The 17,342-nt window shown below is 41.2% G+C and overlaps 1 protein-coding gene across 1 annotated transcript in view; it reads left to right on the forward strand.

Annotated features, from left to right (window-relative positions):
• NTRK2 (neurotrophic receptor tyrosine kinase 2) overlaps positions 1-17,342 on the forward strand; it is a 198,824-nt gene that overhangs the window by 133,576 nt on the left and 47,906 nt on the right. Inside the window, exon 13 of the mRNA XM_026088466.1 lies at positions 16,437-16,567. Within this exon, the coding sequence (XP_025944251.1) occupies positions 16,437-16,567 (131 nt within the window). The remainder of the gene's footprint in view (positions 1-16,436; positions 16,568-17,342) is intronic.

Here is a 17,342-nt window from a genome sequence, read left to right on the forward strand (position 1 = left end):
GTGTCGCTAGTGCAATGCCATAATACTGTTTTTATGTTGTGTTCCTGGCAATCTTTGGTACAATCTATGCAGAAAATAGATTGCAGTTCTCCTCTGAGAGCCAAACACTTTTTGCTGCTTGGCTGTATGATCATGCTGGAGTTTTCCCTCCTCGCCTGTGGTGATATTTTTCCTTAACAGGCGAGGAGAACAAAGCAATTATTTATTATTATTTGTGTGCATTGCTTTAGCGTCCCGAGGCCCAAACAAAACCTCACTGTGCGAAGTGCGGTGAGACTCCAGCGCAGCAGCTGATCCCTGCCTGTGCACGCTGGGGCTCAGGCCCATAGCAGAGACTGGGGGGGAGGAAGCTTCGGTATCCTCCTTGAGCAAGCAGGGCATCCCAGAGATGAAACATCTCATCGCAGCTAGCGTGGGAAAACTGAGGCCACCCCCAAAGTGGCAGCCAGGTGTTCCACGTGGCCCCTCCACTCCTGACCCATCCTTCCTCCTCCTGGGTGTAAGGGCGGCCACCGGTGCAGAGACGTCAGCCCGAGGCATTTTCAGTTGAGTTCTGCTGTTGATGAGTTTCTTTCTCACCAATAGGTGGAAACTGACAGCCCGGTTTCTCAGGTGACACAAGGAACGGTTCTGCCATCCCAAATGAGGCAGGAAAAACATCACGCAGAACAAGGAATTTTCCATAAGAAACTGTACCATAGCAACTGCAAAAGACGTTGAAGCACATTACACTTTCTCTGCTTGTTGCAACCTGTGCTTTGATGCAACAGGACATCAGAAAAGCGAAGACTTGGGTTTTTGTTTTCCTTTTCCTTACTTATTTCCTTGGCCAGGAAAGTGATTGCTTTAACTGGTGCTGCTTGATCGTAATGAATTTATTGCAAAATTGTGTAAGCTTTCCACATCCATCTGCAAGGTCTGTGCCAGAGCTGGCGTTCTGGCATGCATTGTCATGCTATAGCTGGGGCGGGTGAGGGAGCGACATCTGCAAACTTCCGTAAGAAATCACAAGCTTTTGAAATTGTAGGATCGCTAACCAAATGGTATCCAGAAATATTTCCAACAGGCTGGCAGCTGTGCAATATGTGGCATCAAAAATAAAGTTGAGTCACTAAGGCGTAGTGATAAATAAGCTAGCAAAAGTTTCTGTCTTTTTTTTCTAAGCATTACCCCAAATAAGATGGTCTAGTGTAACAGAAGAAAATCACGGTGTAGAAACAAGTGGCTGTGACATTGGTTTGGATATGGACAATTTCTTGCTGTAGTAGGAATAGCATTTAATCAAAATGTTGTATAAACTCTCTAAGGGAAGTCTTTGCAGGGCAGATGTTTGGCTCGTTCCTGAGCTGCTGTAACAGGCTGTTCAAGATGAATGAACCTAAATTAACAGGACTTAAAATGCTTAAGTGAGAAAACTGGAGGAAATCTGATTAGCACTACTAATCAACTGAGTCCTGGAGATTCCCTTTCTGTTGAACTGGAACAGTTTAGTCATCTTCCTTTGCGTTTTTTCAGAGTTCTTCACCCTGCCTATATTTAATCTCTCCCCTGTGTCCCATTTCAAGCCCATCAGCAATTCACTGTAGCGCTTCTCACTGGAGACAATAATCTCCACCATGCGAATGTTCCTCCTCTCCTCTGCATCTGCAGATACCAGTTACTGGATGGAAAGCTGTATCATGTAGCGCATTCCCTGCCTATGTACAGCCTTTTCATTCAAATTCACAGCTTGGACAAATAGGAAGGTAGTATTTCTGGGGCAAGATAGACCTCTTTTTGCAAGACAGCTCGTTCGGGGTTCCCTCGATGTCAGTGACAAGCCTGCCACTGATTTGGGGAAGTTGTATCAGACTGCTGCAGAGTTGGGCTTGAACTGAAATCTGAGATTTGGAGCAGGAGTAGTCGTGGCTGTCCTTCACTAGGGCTTTCAGCACTGTCTGTGTGTGAAATCGCAGCACTTTTGCGCAGTTGTGGGGAAAACACGTGTTCTCTGACCACCTGCTTCTTGCTGTTGTAAGTAACTTACAACTTGGTTAGTTATAAGCAAAAAATACATTCTCAGATAGTCTTGATTTAAGAAAAAAAATTTCCCAGTGAGACTGTTCAGATGCTTAGCTAGAATAGTCCTCATTGGGATGCAATTTACCATTCTCCCAGTTTCCACAACAACTGTCATTTCTGATGCCTGCATTTGGCACAGGATGAAGGAAACTCATTCCAGAAGCTCCTGTTCTGAAGTCTTGGCTTGTTTACATTTACAAAGGTGTGGAAAGGAAGGTAAAACAACTAGTTTTGAATTGTGGTATGTTAATCCCTGAGGGCCTGTTTATTTTTATGCAGGATAGTACATAAAAGACTGTAAACTAACAACATGCATATTGGAGTAAGCAGAAGGATGTAGGGCAGTCAGCTGAGCAGCAGAGTTCACATATTTTCTTTAGTTCATGGCAAGTCATTTGTTGTTGTTGTTTTTTTTAATTAGAGGATGCTGTGGATTTCTTAATTGCTTTCTTCAACCACATCTCTTTGTGGCTGTTAATCTAGAGTGACTCCACTGATTTTGGGTTTATTCCCAGTTTACACTTTGTGAGTGAGAGCAGGATTAGTTTCATGGCATACTAGATAACACTGAAGAAAGTGGAAGAGAAACAGTGTTGTTGTAAAATCCTTTTTCTGGATATATGTTTTTCCCCAGTTATTCTTATTTCTGACTGTGTTTTAATGCACTTAAACTTTCAAAGAAGTCAGAATCCAGAATCAGATATTTGTAAAAATGAAGGAAAGTATTTTTTGCTGTAAAAATCACATTTTAAGAGTTTTCCCTTCAGATTTTGAAAGCAAGAAAGTGATGGCAAGGGGGAGTTTGGACCATTGTTTTCAAAAAAAACTAAGAAAGAACTTTAATTATAAAACTTACACTTTATAGCTTTGTGACACTGTCCAAATACAAGTAATTAATCTCTAAAAAACCACTATTCGCTTATGACATAGCTATTATATAGCGATGAAGCATCTTTATTTTCCAGATGGGGAAAACAATGATGAAAGGATTCACTGAGCAAAAGCTTCATAAGAGTTGCTGGTCAAAACCCTGATGCCAAATCCCTTTCCATCTTTGTATGTGTGTCTCTCTAGCTTTCAGAAGTAAATGATGTTGCCTCTGTGTAGTTTGTCTGTAAGGAAAAATTCAAATCAGTAATGATTATTTTTGCAGTTAGAGAATGTTATATTTTTGCAACATGTGGCTGAATTACCGTTCTCATAACCAAGGAAATGTTATAGTAGGGGAAGAATAAATGTGACAGAAGCAATGGTGCTGAAAGCCAGACTTTTACCTATAAGTTAATTATAGGAGTTGTATGTGGGAAAACATTGCAAAAGCTGCCCAATAAATCTTGGAAATGGTTTCTAAATAGTTATGTTAGTATCTGACCCATGCACCTCTCCTTAACCTCTGACTAGAAGGGCAGAGTAGAAATACAGTGGTCCTGGAAATTGCTGCATTTTGTGGATGTTGGACTATCAAAAGGCAGACTAGCCTTCCAGCTCCATAATAGGCTTCAGACCAGTCCCTCCTAAAACCAAATCCTTACTCACCTTCTTGCTGGTGGTTGACTCTGCAGGAGACAACAGTTAATCTGTGCTGCTTGCAAAATATTCTGTTAATCTACCCTGGTGATACCTTGTCTGTAGGACCTAACAAGAGCTCACACTTTGTGTAATTCTGTGTTTTAGTTTAGCACAGAGTGTGTGCGTGTCAATGAGCAACACCCACTTCCTTAGCTGCAAGTGCCACTTCCCAGCAACTTGAGACAAAAATACAGCTTGCTTACTGGTAACAATAAAAATGATGGTAATTTTAATATTTCCTTTACTGATAAGCACATGGGGTATTCTTCCATTAGAGATGGTCAAATGTGGCAGCTGTTTGTGTTATGCTATCAAAGCAAATGAATGTGGAGGCAGCTGAAATTTATTGTTCTGTGTGAAGACTTGAACTTCATAAGGAATGGAGGAATAAGCTTACATTTGTGAATCTTTGTGCTGTGCAGACTATTGTTACTTTAAACTGTGCTGTAATGTCATGGTGTGCAATAGCTGCAATGAAAAAGATATGTGTTTTAAAAGCAAGTTACTTAGATGCTAAGCGAGAAAAGAACTTTTCTGGCCCATGCATTTTTGGTTTCTTGAAGAGACCCCGTTTCTTGAAGAGACACCCCACACACACCCGAGTTATATTTGCATTGACTTCAGGCTACAACAACTATTGCAGAAGTTTCAACTGTAAGTACTTTCCAGTAATAAAGAGCACAGGGGAGAAAGGTGACTGTGATTTACGGTGACATCTATTAAGCTTTTATAGAATATAATACCCGTGTATTCACTATCACCATAAAATTAACTGGTACTAATTGGTCAGAGCTGGCAACTCAGCCTGCTTATGAATGTAACCCTCTTCTTTAGGTCATGTTCATTATACTGACATAGTATGTCAGATCCTGAATAAAGTTCATTCAGCCATTTCTGCCGTTCTTCTTCTTGTTTGCTACGTGTGTGTGCTGCTGTTCAGGGAGGGTTTCCATCTCTGCAAAGGCTGGGCCTGTGTGCTTTGGGAAATACGTGCCTGGGGATCTGCCCAGTGGCCCCTTCTCCAGCAACTGTGGACTGTGGGAGGGCGTCCTTCCATTAAGTCTCTCCTAGTGTTTTCTTCTTTCTTGGAAGCTGACTGGAACAAAATGTTCAAAGCTCTTCCTTCCTCCCCTTCCTCCTTTTTTCTCCCTCTTTCTGTCTGTCACTTCCATGCCTCAAAAGGCTGCAACTGAGTTCATTATAGTGTGATAAATCAGCCAGTAAACTTCTATGCATTATGCTGCATTTGGGCAGCTCCTGTTCCTTAGTGACAGCTGCTTGGCTCAGCACATTCTAATTATCAACTCAAAACCAAGATGCTTTTAGGTGCTGAAAGCATAATGGCAGAGTCTGAACTTGTCCTCAACCTCATCAGGGGCCACAGACTCAAAAGGTCCTATTTAGTGGTTGTTTGGTTGTGTTGTTGCTGTTGGTCCTGTGGCTCCAACAGTTCATTATCACGCTGGACCCTGTAGGAAGCTGTCATTACCCTAAAGGAGTGCAGGTCTTTGTTTTTCATTAGCTGCTGACGTATCGTATAGTTGACTTTCGGTCCATGCATGTGTGTTTTCTCTCTTTCTCTAAAATAAAGTTTTATTGATGTGTGGGAGGGGATTTCTATGTGTCAGTGAGAAATTACAAAGCCCTTTTTTAAACAGCTGTCTGAAGGGAACGTTGTAGAGCAGCAGCCCCAACGCCACGGCCTGGTTTTCTGGTGGCTGCAGTGGAACGGAGGCACCCTCTGCTCCTGACTACCATGTTCGGCTCACAGGCTGGACAGATGGGGTCCGTGCTGACAGGCCGGCTGGAGCTGGGCTGTCTGCAGCGCAGGGCCTGCAGAGCGAGGCACTGCCTCTGATGTGCCGTGGGGCAAGCATCCCCGGGCTGCGTGTTGGGCAGACCTTTTGCAAGGCGCTGTGTGCAGTTGGCACTTCTGCTCCCGTGTCAAACGTGTCTGACATTGGCCAAAAGACTCAAAATGTGACAGATGTGCAGGCAGTGTGGTTGTAAAAGCTTTTCCTTGTTTTTCGTTTCTTCATTCTGGTGGAATAGTCACTTTAATTTGTATGCTTGATTTTATATCACATTGGGACCTGCTGAATTGAAAGGGGCTAAATTCGTTAATGATTCAAAGAAACAGTCTAAAAGATGACAACCTAACGGATATACAGCTTTATAGGAACCTTCTAAGTCTTTGACTCTGCTGCTATGTTATGTTGTAGAAGCCACACTGCACTGCTCACTAAAAGTAAAATGTTTACATACAGTGGCCCAAAGTCCAATAATAATGTCTTTAAAATTCTCTATGCATAGTACAAAAGAAATATAAAATAACAAAGAAGGAAGCCTCCTTCTTATTGATCTGAAATATAGAAAAATATAGTTTCAGCTGAAAGGTAGCACTCTCCAGAGCTCAAGTGAATGACAGATTTCTCATATGCTCTGCTAGATCAGTTAGTATTACATGAAAATACATGTAAATCCAAAAGAGGAAAAGAGAAAATGTGTAACATTTTTGCAAGGGAAATGATTTGGGAATGTCCTGCTGTTCCCAGTGTCAAGCCAGAGTTTTTCTTCTCTTACTTTATTTGTGGGACAGATTGGGTTTTCTCTCAGGACAATTACGATAGGCACCTATCCTGCTGCTACTGAAAGAGGCTTTGAAGTGTTTTCAAATCCTGCTGGGCTATAGTTCAGGGTAATTTACAGAGTAGTTCTAAGCAGGAGTGCCACTGTTTATTTAAGCAAAGCTTAATGTAAGAGACATGCCGCAATCTCATTCCCATCTATCCCCAGGATTTGGGGAAGCTTTCAGACCCTGAAAAGTGATGAGAGGTCACCCAGGCTGTAGCAACCTCATGACCTTCTCACACAAAATGATTGCATTGTTATCATACAACTAACTCACGCTTTACAGTCTTAGTGCTTTGTCGAATGCAAAACTGAAGATCCATGTCAATAGAGGAGGTGGTGTGATCTACCACAGGTGGATCTTCTCAGCTTGAAAAATTAAGCATGTGCAGCATTCATATGGAAATGGGGAAGGACCTTTGCTAATGCACATGCAGTAACACAGAAGCAAAGTGATCTTTTCTTTGCAGTTGCTGAGGACCTGATTCTGTAAATCCCTCAGCATGTTTGGCCTGCAAACACTCCCTGACTTCATTTGGATGACCTATAAGTGAGAACTTTAGGGTGAGATCCTATGCTTTTGTGTGAAGCTATTACAATGTTGTAATCTCTTGACTGCTTTGTGGTTGTGCTAGAGGCACCAGGCACAGCCCAGCGGTAAAGACCAGTTTTCTGGGTGTACCTTGCATGCATATGCTGCCAGTTACAGCTGCCTTTGGGGGCACATAAGCCTCTGTAGATGGCATGCCCTCACAAAGAGGTGTACCAGCCATCAAGGAGAGAAAATCAAAATAACAAATGCCTTGCCGTGGGATGATGCAGAACCACTGATGGACAGGACTTCTATAAGAGGGAATATCCTCTTTTCCAGGCCCTGATATCTTTTACTGTAGTTCTATTCATCTTTTCCCTCTCGTGGGGTTTTCTGACAGTTTAACAGTTAGTGGTAACCCCTTCTGCATCTCATTATGGAGAAGGACAGCAAAGGGAGGTTCTCGTCTTTTCAGTTTATAGGAGGAGTCAAGAGTTTTCTCTCTTTCCTGATGATTTTGTTTCTCAGTAAATAATGAAGGGATCTGATCAAAGGGTGAGGAAGGTTTCTTCTTCTGTTGATTTCCCATGCCTGATGTCTTCAGGCATCTTTTGTGGCTCCTCTTCTGGGATAACCCAGCCTCTTGTTTTAAAGTGTCACTGTTTGCTTGTGGCTGCCACATATAGCAAAATCCAGTAAAAGGGGGAGGCATGCACAGAATTGTAAGAGCAAGTAGCCAAGTAGTTAAAGAAGCAGTTAAAAAATGAATCCTCCACCAGAGGAGGAGTTTACCTTGATTAGCTCAAGGAAAACAAAAATGTGGGCCTGAATAAGATTCAGCTTTCCTAGTGGAAAGCTGTGCAATGTAGTGCAGTCAGGTAAAACTATAAAAGGTGCTCTGCAGCAGGACAAAAATTGTTAGGAGAAGGGTAGATAATACTGCTTAAAGGTGATATGTAAGAGACTGGATTCTATCATGTTCTATGATATTTTTTCTGTTGTTTCCATTTCTTTTCATGCACAATTAGCTGCAACAGGGCAGACAGGACATCTGACATGGCAGGATCAGATGCTATGCTATCTTTTACTGTAATAATTCAGCAAAAGATGAAACTTAAATAGGAGCTTAACCTTATATACAAGGATAGATTTTTGGACGGTAAGCTAAACACATGCTTTACTCCTTCACAGGGTTGAAAAGTCCATTTAGTTTTCACATTTCCTTTGGAAGTCCCCTTGAAGGGTCAAAAGTAAAAGCCTTTTGTCCTCCCTCACGTAGAGGTACAAAATAATTTCCTTTTCCCTTCAAAATGAGAAGAGAAAAAGGAAAGCAGAGAAAGCTACATCAGAAATGGGACAATCTTTGAATTTCATTTTTATACCCACTTAGGCCAGGCTTGAATATGGCTCAGTCCCTAAATTTATGATGCTTCTGTCAAGTCCTGCTTCTCCACCTGGGATCCTGGGATGCTTTCAAGTCTATGCCTGTTTCTGGAAACAAAGGGAGAAAAGGGTTAATATTTTGAAGACAGCATGTTTACTAGCCCTTCTCCCCTCAAGCGTCTATTGTACGAGATATGCTACATGGTATTTCCCCATCCTTTGTTGAGTACTTCTGTTTCTGCTACACAGAAGATCCCTGAAGATTAGTATCGTGCTGAAGGAAAGGATTTCCTGGTCTGAGCTAAGAGAAGGGTGGTGGTGGTGAGATCATTGTCTCCATCTAACTTAAACATGGAAGAGAGACCAGATTTGCCACAATAAAATAATACCAGCAGATGTTTTATGCAGCAACTCATGCACAGTAGCCTTAAAGTTTTACGATGAGTAATCTTCTGGAAGAAGTGCATTGAGATTCACAGTTACAAATTAACTGTGCACACATCTGCAAAGGTAAAAAGTGGTCAAAAATGCAGCACAATTTTCTACTTATAGCTAATTTACCATACTATGCTGGAAAGCTGTCAGTAGCCTGGAAGCAGCAAAGAGAAAAAAGCCATACTGAATAATATCTACTATTTATTCTGAACACAGTGAGCCAAATTTGGCTTTTAGTTACTCTGATATATCCCAATAGTTTTAGCACATAATAGATCAAACCTATATTTAATACGTATTTATCATTGAAATCAAAAACAATTTCAGGTTACTAAGGCTTTGAGGGCCTTGCATACCTCTTGGTTTTCATACATAAGATCAAATTCGTTCCTAGAAAAACCATCAACTTTGGTGTTCTTGTTTTCATGAATGGTGGATTTAGCTTGTAAGGCTCATGCATTTAAAACAATGATAGTATTGTTATTATAATTTATTATTAAGTAGTTCTTGTTTGATTATAAGGATCTAACAGAGCAGGACAATGTGCCTGTCTGTAACCAAACTGAAAAGGTCCTAGCCAGATAGCTTACTGTATCAAAGGAGTGAGATAAGACTGCTCATCAGAAATCAAATATAAAACCCAAAAGACAGCAAACATTGAATCTCAGCCAGAGAGGTGCCACTCTAGCTACCTCAGAGTGAGTTTACAGTGGACAAGAGCTGTGGTGCTCCCGTTGGGTGGAGCAAAGGGCTGTCATCCAGGCATTCTCCCAGGAGCTGCAGCACTATGGCACGGAGGAAAACCTAACTCTCAGTCAAGGCAATAGAAAGTTTGGGGTTTCAACTACAGATCCTGGGAGGAGTTAAGTAGTAAATGAAGCAACTGAAAGGTTAAGCTACAACAATCACAGGTTTATGAGATTTATCATCAGATGTTGTTCTTGACAGTGTGGAAATCCCAGGGAAATATGCCATTTGTGTGAATGCGTGCAGGTTTGCTTCTCATAAGTGTTTCCAGTTCTTCTTCCAGGAAGACCAAGGCCCACAGAAGAGCCTTCTTAAACTTACTCATCAAATGTCTCCCCAAGACCCACTTGTGGTCAGATTCCGTGAAATATCAGGCAGGTCATGATGGCCGCTCAGGGACAACTGTGTTTTCACAGTTTTTATTAAAAAAACAAAAAACAAAAACAGGACAAAACAATACAAAGTGATTCAGAAGCCATACTTGTACAGGTAATGTGATGGGGCTTACCCATCTATCTCTCTGACACAGTATTTCTTCTGTAGATCCTCCATGTTCAATTTCTCATATCCTGTACTGGCACCTCTGATTTTGAGTAGATTATCTGAGGTGCAGATATTCTGTGGACTTATTCATCCATTTAAAGAGATATGAATTACCTGAAATGTGGACTGTATATATGAAAACATACTGCTTGTTTCTTTGCACCTACAGCTGAGCACCTGACTTGCCTGGGAATTTGTCACCGCTGTAGTGTAAGAATTAAACAACAATAACACTAAATCAAATAGAATAAGAAGTAACGAATATTGTAAGGGATAAGCACAAAAAATAGTTAGAAATACACTCTCAGAGCTGATCTGACCGATTTCTGTGTCCAGGCAACTGTGACAGGCAAGGTTAAAAAAATATATATAGTTGGTTGTTGTTGTCATTTTATTGCCATGGTAGAGAGTAGATATCTCAATGGGCCTAAACGTCCACTCTGCCAACAGCATGCAGAACCGTAGAGATGCTGCTGCTGCAGAATCAGAAGGTCATCAGGCTAGACTTGCTGTCTCCTACTCACAGTGATTTTGTATCCTCCTGCTATGGGATTCTCTCTGAAATTCCAGCCCTCCTTCTGTGTGAATAGCAAATGCTGTACAAATTCGGTACACTATGTGAACGATCACTCAACCATTTATACCTGGTTATTCTAACAGGATTTTAGAAATAGCTGAATCTGTTTGGGATTGCAAAAGAAATAATGGGAGAGGATATTGAAGAAACACTGCAAAATATTTTTCCATGGCACCACATATCACATCACAAGCTGCCTGATCTGCTGTTACTTTCTTCTTATGGGACTGTAAATATATTTATAACATTACCTTGCCTTGTTATCTGCAATCTGAAATATCCTCATTCTCTTCTCTGGAACCCTGGTGCAACAGATTTCGTCAGGGCTGTTCCAAATTTATACTGCTGGCAACATTCAGAATAGTATCCTAAAAAGCAGAGACTTTAAAAAATGATTTAAGTGGGCATGCAGCACAACAGGGTCTTCTAGCGTTGGTATTTCAGTGAGCAGGGGAATTGATGGAGCTTATTTCCTTTGGCTCCTACTGTCCATCAGACAGTGAGCCCATGCGGCAGCCTCTCTGTAAGGAGAGCTCCCCACTCTGTTCTGCTGTTTTCACAAGGTGTATGGGAACACAACTTAAATGCCTAGCACTTGTGACATTGTAATTGGGTGAGCTGTTCAAAATGAGACAATCACATGCACATCACATAATTGCATAATTTTCATGCTCTGTAGGAAATCTAGCTTTAAAAAGACTAGTGTGATCTTTGGGTGTGCAGAGAAGTAGGGAGCTGACTTTATCTCTGTATCACAGCCTTATGGAGAGTGACACAAGAATGTGGCTTCCAGTTGTGAAAACCATATTCTTTAAAGGATGTTGAAAATTTGTCCAGAGAAAAGCCATAAAAATGACTGGGAAATGAGAGAATGCCTGCCAGGGAGGGGCTTCTATCCCTCTGCTTTACCCAGACAGGCATGAAGAGTCTTGATTATATATATTAATTCCTTCATAGTGAAAAAAATACCAGATCTTAAAAGGGTGTTTAAGCTAGCAGAGAAAGTCTCTTAAAAAACAAGGGAAGGAGGTGAAAGCCAGACAAGATGAAAAAAAAAAGGGAAAAAAGCCATGCATTTTTATTATCAAAGAAAATAATTAAATGTTACAGCTCAAACTTTCAAATCAAGACCAGCACAACCCCCTTCTGGAGGCATTCTCCTTTCAAACACAAGTCATTTCACTCAATACTGTGCTCCAAGCCGTGCAGAAGGTCAGATTAGATGATCTAACGGTCATGTGTGGTGGTAAAATGCTCAGACCTATTTTTCATGACCAGAGAAAAATCATTTTGACTCTGTCACTGCATTTCACTTGTTAATTAAGCACAGAAACATTTTAATACTTTATGCTGCTGAATGTCCATGGCTAAAGTCAGTCACATCCAACTCAGTGAGTTCAATACGGTGAGGTGTTCCTGGGCTGCCCGTTTTGGTGGAACCCACTCCTGAAGGTGGTGTGATCCTCTCCATTCAGCCTTGCAGTCAAAGGTAGGTTACCTGGGAAGTGTGAGCAAGTTAAGGCCTTGGTGCGTCATTTAAAATGTGATGTGCTGCTTGTTAGTGAATGAAATACCTAGAAGAAGGCCAGCTCTGTTGGTGGGAGGTCTGTGGGACCTCGAGGGGAGAAGAGAGCCCCTTTCTGCAGTTCTGTTTTCAGTTGCCGGACATTCCCTACAGTTAACCACAAGAGCCCCCGCTTTTATGGGCACAGCTTTCATAGATATTACTTGACACCATAGCCTCTTTTCAGCATTTATACTTATTTATTTTGCTCATTTTCATATTTTTGTATTTTTATGTTTCATTTTTCTCTTAAGTGTTTCAACTCAACTTAGCTCTTACATATTTGTTGCAGTAATCAAACAAGATCTTTTAAACCAGTCATGACATGATTTTTAAAAGCCTAAATGGCAGCTCAAAGGCAACCACCATTTTGAGCCAAAAAGAGGAAGATACATAACCACCCTTTGAACATTTGTGTATCTTTGCTTTTGAGACTCTGTCGTGAGAGCTCTTCTTTGGTAATACAATTATACCACCTCCTTGGCCAAATTCTGCTTTGTTTCTTCAATGTAAATCCAGGATAATCTCTTGGACTTCAACAAAGATAATTGGCTTTATCCTGACATTAACTGAAAGCAGATTTTGTCTTGAATTTTTCAGTGCATCTCCTGCTGGAATCTTCCCCCACTGAACACAGTGTCATTATGGCTGGGGTCCTATGTGTGCTAAATGGATTTTTTCCTTAGCTCATGTTTCTGTCACATCATATGTGTTTTATTTACTTACATTGTTCTTATACTTAATCTGTACCCATTTAGTCACATTTACTGTCATTTTTTATTTATTTAGTAACTCAGTTCAGCATAAACAGGTAACAGGGATGGATACAGCATGATGAGTTGCAAACATATTCTGTGCAGATCTCTTCGGCTTGCTGTGTTTTGCATTTGATGGTTTGGTGTGGGACAGGTTGTTTATTTGAATGCTTGGTTTACATAAGAGCATTTAGCAGCAGCTGCAAGTGTACTGTACAGAAGTATTTGATGTTTCTTATTTATTTTTACTCTCCATTGTTTGTGAAGTCCTCCAGGAACTTGATAATAAAGTCCCTTTACCAGTAGGACAAACACCAGTGTTGTTCTGTGCTCAAAATGGAGAGGACCCAAACAAAATTTAAGAGATGATTGTGTTTGTCACCAGCTCTTTGGTGGTATTAAAGAGAACAAAATGAAACCTGGCCTCTACTGACTGGAGTTTTGCTGCAGAGCCCAGTAGGCTGGCACTTCAGCCATGCTCTCTGCTTATGAAAAGTTTAACTGGTTTTATGAGCGTTTTACAACGATGACACTTGTAATGTGGATCTGAACCTCTCCTCTCTCTAGGTAAGGAAGTGAGACAGTCTTGTAGTGATGTTGGGGAAGCAGCAGGAAAGCGAGAAATCCCCCAAGAGGTAGGACTGAAGGACAGCTTTGGCAGAGTAGGAGCAAGAGCAAAACAGGGCCTGGTGCTTTCAGTCTCCTCTCTGGTGAGGACAGCTGGTCAAAGGCATGGCCTAATGCTGGAAAAAAATAACGGCGCATGTATTAGGAAGTATTTTTAAAGCACAGGCTATCGTGGCCTTTAAGCCTGCAGACTCTCTGTGAGCTGCAAAATAATCTGGGCTAGGCTGTGTGACCTGGAGCTCAGCTCCTTCCTCACCCCGCGCTGCTGCCTGCCATGCTGGTGGCACAGGGGCACGGAGGGCCTCCGGGGCTCGGGTGGAAACGGCTCCTGCCTCTCCCTAGCAAAACCGTTCAAAGTCTCCGTCTCCTTCCACTCCAGTGTCCTGGTGTGGCCATAACTGGGTTCCCTCCAAACAACCAGATAATAATTACAGTCTGTCAAATCACCTCACTTTTCTCAAGCAAGCATAGGGAAACGTTTGTAGCACTCTAATCAACCAAAGAATTTTGAATGACTTTCATTTAAAAAAATAATCCTGGCATCTTCAGCTGTAATTGAAGACCTGCATTAGTATCAGGAACTGTTTACTCAGTTATTTCCTGTGAGTTGAGACATGAACAATTAGAAAAACTGAAGGAAAGCAGAGCAATTTCTGCGTGATCCTGCACGATGGGGCAAATTTCAGGCCTGCTATGAACTGCAGGCCTGGAGTGGATGAGGAAGATACAATTATTCCAGATCCTCTTCTTAAATTGTATCTGAGACACTCATAACCTGTATGTGTATGTGTATATGTCACGCTCCAGGACAGTAACTCAGTCTTGATATTTATTTTGCTGTGAATATTAGTAGAGGTGAGGTAAGCCACTTAAAATATGCATCTGTGAGGAAAAGGTGTATTTTGGTTCAGGCCTGTCTCTTGTGCTATTTTATGCTTTATGTGAAAACACAATACTGAGAAGGAAAGTAAAATAAAGAGCATATTCCTACTGGCTGTAGGGGAGCTACTCAGTACTGGAGTAGCTTGCCAAAAATGTGTGTGTGTGTGTGTGTGTGTGTGTGTTTTTATATATATATGTGTGTGTGTGTGTGTATATATATGTATGTGTATATGCACATACATATATATAAAAATATCATCACAGTAAAACTTAATTTTATACTAGACCAAAATTTGATGAGAATGAAAAATGTTGGCACCTTGTGATTTAATGTGTACTTGGCTATTAATTGAAAGCGTGGCCTCTCAGTTTTAGTGAGAGACCTGTCATACAAGGATGAAGCAGGAGCACCATTTTCATAATTACCTCACCCTGCTACCACAGCAATGGCAGGAACAGGTTTCTGTGGGCCTGGCACATGTCAAAAAGCCACTTTTCCTTACCGTGCTTTCCAAGGGGCTGGCTGCTGCGTGGAATGAGTGTGATCACACCTGTTTTGGCTGTGCCTGATGCGGTTGGAGCGGAACTGTATTGGGATGAGTAGTGGGAATATTGGGATCAAGAGGATTTGAAGATACATATCAGCCATGTGCAGGGTATACAGCATCAGGCTCACATCACCTGCATGCATGGTATTATTACATATACTCCTAAGCAGTGTGCTGCTGTTGCACCTTCATAGACTTGCAGTGTGGAACATACATATTTTCCTTTCCTTGACCATGGTCCCTTTCTCCAGATGTTGCTGATGGTAAGGGGGAGGCTGTGTCATTTCTCTCTGCTACTCTTAATAGTAGCGCTCCTTTATACATCCTTTAGTAATGACAATAAGGTAGTTTCTAAGCAAATGGATGCCCAGTTTGGAAGGTATGGCCAGGCACAGAGTCAGAGGATGGTTGACATCAGAATATATCCCAACTCCCGGTTCTCCCTCCACATGGGTTCAGCACTGGTCCCACCAGTTAACGCTGCTGAGGTGAGATTCATGCCTTTGCAGAAGTCGCTTGATGCCTGTGCACCATTATTTGCTTCACTGGATTTAGCAATTAAGTTGCAAATGGGCTCTGTCCGGGCAGGGCTGAATTTTAGCATTTGCAAAAGCTGCTAAATACACTTAGGTCAAGTTCATCAGCAGATGCTGGCTGTTTTGTACAATTTCAGCAACACAAGCTATAAACCCTGTTCAGCTGGCCAGTTAAACTGACCTTGCAGCTGCTTTATGTAGCTAGAACGTTGTAAGTTGATGGTGTATTCTACAAAATTTGGTTCACTATTTTAAAATATTAAATCTTCGAATAGAAGCTTGCACTGGAAGGGAAATGTAAAAAGAGACAAACAAAAATGCTGAAGGATTGTAATGTCTGTATCAATTGCTTCTGGGCAGCAATTCAACTAAGGTTGTGTCCACTACACTGACTAAAACCTTTGTCCATCTTTTATTTATTTTACTTCAGAGCAATGCCGTAAATCATGTTTGTGAGAATGACATTTTTGTCTTATAGTAATTGTAGCATAGCACAGAGAGAGACAGCAGCAGTTTAAAACAACATAAGCATGTGATAAGAGTACCAGAGAGTAAGTTGGATTTAATGAAAAGGGGGCACATTTTATTTTCTTGGATTAGGTTAATTTTAAGACTGTATTCCTTCCAAACATTTTTGGCTTTGAATGAGAGTTTTCAGCTATTGTTAGAGAAATAAAAATAGAAGTGATATGAGAAAGGTTGGTTTTGTTTTCTGATTTTTTGCCTTCATGGTTTAAAAAAAGCAGCATTCACTGTTATGTATGCTCCACAGCACTCATCCAAGGATGATGATAAATAGCTTCTTCCCAGGTGACTCTTAATCCCATGTTTTCTTATACAGCAAATGCACTACACTCCAAATGTGAATGTATTAACACATTCTTTTTGGACAAAGCGCTAACAGGTGATGTGTGCGCGCCGATTCTTTCCATGATATGCACAGCACTGGGCAGGCCATCCTGTCTCCCTGTGGCCGCCATCACGGACCTCTTCCCGTCATGGCCATGCCGTTCACTTCTGACCTCCGTTTTGTGTTCTGTTCACAGTCGTTCAGCACATCAAGCGCCACAATATCGTTCTTAAAAGAGAACTGGGAGAAGGAGCCTTTGGGAAAGTCTTTCTGGCTGAATGCTATAACCTCTGTCCCGAGCAGGACAAGATCTTGGTGGCAGTGAAGGTAAAAGAAGCTAGGGTTTCCATTATTAATTCATGGTTGCAACTAATGCTGCTTTGTTTGTAAATGATCATGTTTGCCTAGTCCGTAGCCCCATGTAACTCCTCTGATATATGTGGAAGGTTTCACAAGGCTAATGGAGTGTTAAAAGAACACAATATTTGATCTTGCTGAGGATTATAAAATGAGAGTTGAATTTTGTAAGGAAAAGGGGGAAACTGACAGTGTCACAAAGGGACAAAATCTTTTATGGTCTATCTAAAATACGATGAGTGAAAAATAACATCTAAAAGTCTTTAAAAATACAGGTGACTTATATTTGTGTGTCTGAAAACTAATCTATAACCAGCTAAATGAAGAGGTTATATGTATAATTGTTAGCCAGAAAAAGCCTGTTTTGCTGTGAGCTATATGATTCTTTTAGGCAACCATTGATTGAAATTGTGTATAATTGTCATTAATATGGTTGCTAGGAGTCTTATAACAAACTTGTAGATAACATTGGTATGTGCTGTTAAATACTGGCTGTACGGAAATCCAAAAATCATGACATTTCAGAACTGGAGGAGCAATTCTTGATTATCAAGCTCCTTTCAACCATCCCAAAATACAGTCATAGGAGGGGGAAACTAAGTGAAAACAGCCATAACCTTGGAGCTGCCAGTATCCAGAAAAATTCTCACATCTCTGAGAAAAAGAAAGGATTTGTTTGGCGTCACAGGAGGTCACAGACTACTTTGGGACATTACCAGGGAGTAAGAAGATTTACATCATGATC

This window comes from Apteryx rowi, unplaced genomic scaffold (assembly GCF_003343035.1).
Source record: "Apteryx rowi isolate R43461 unplaced genomic scaffold, aptRow1 scaffold_77, whole genome shotgun sequence".
Lineage (NCBI taxonomy): Eukaryota > Metazoa > Chordata > Aves > Apterygiformes > Apterygidae > Apteryx > Apteryx rowi.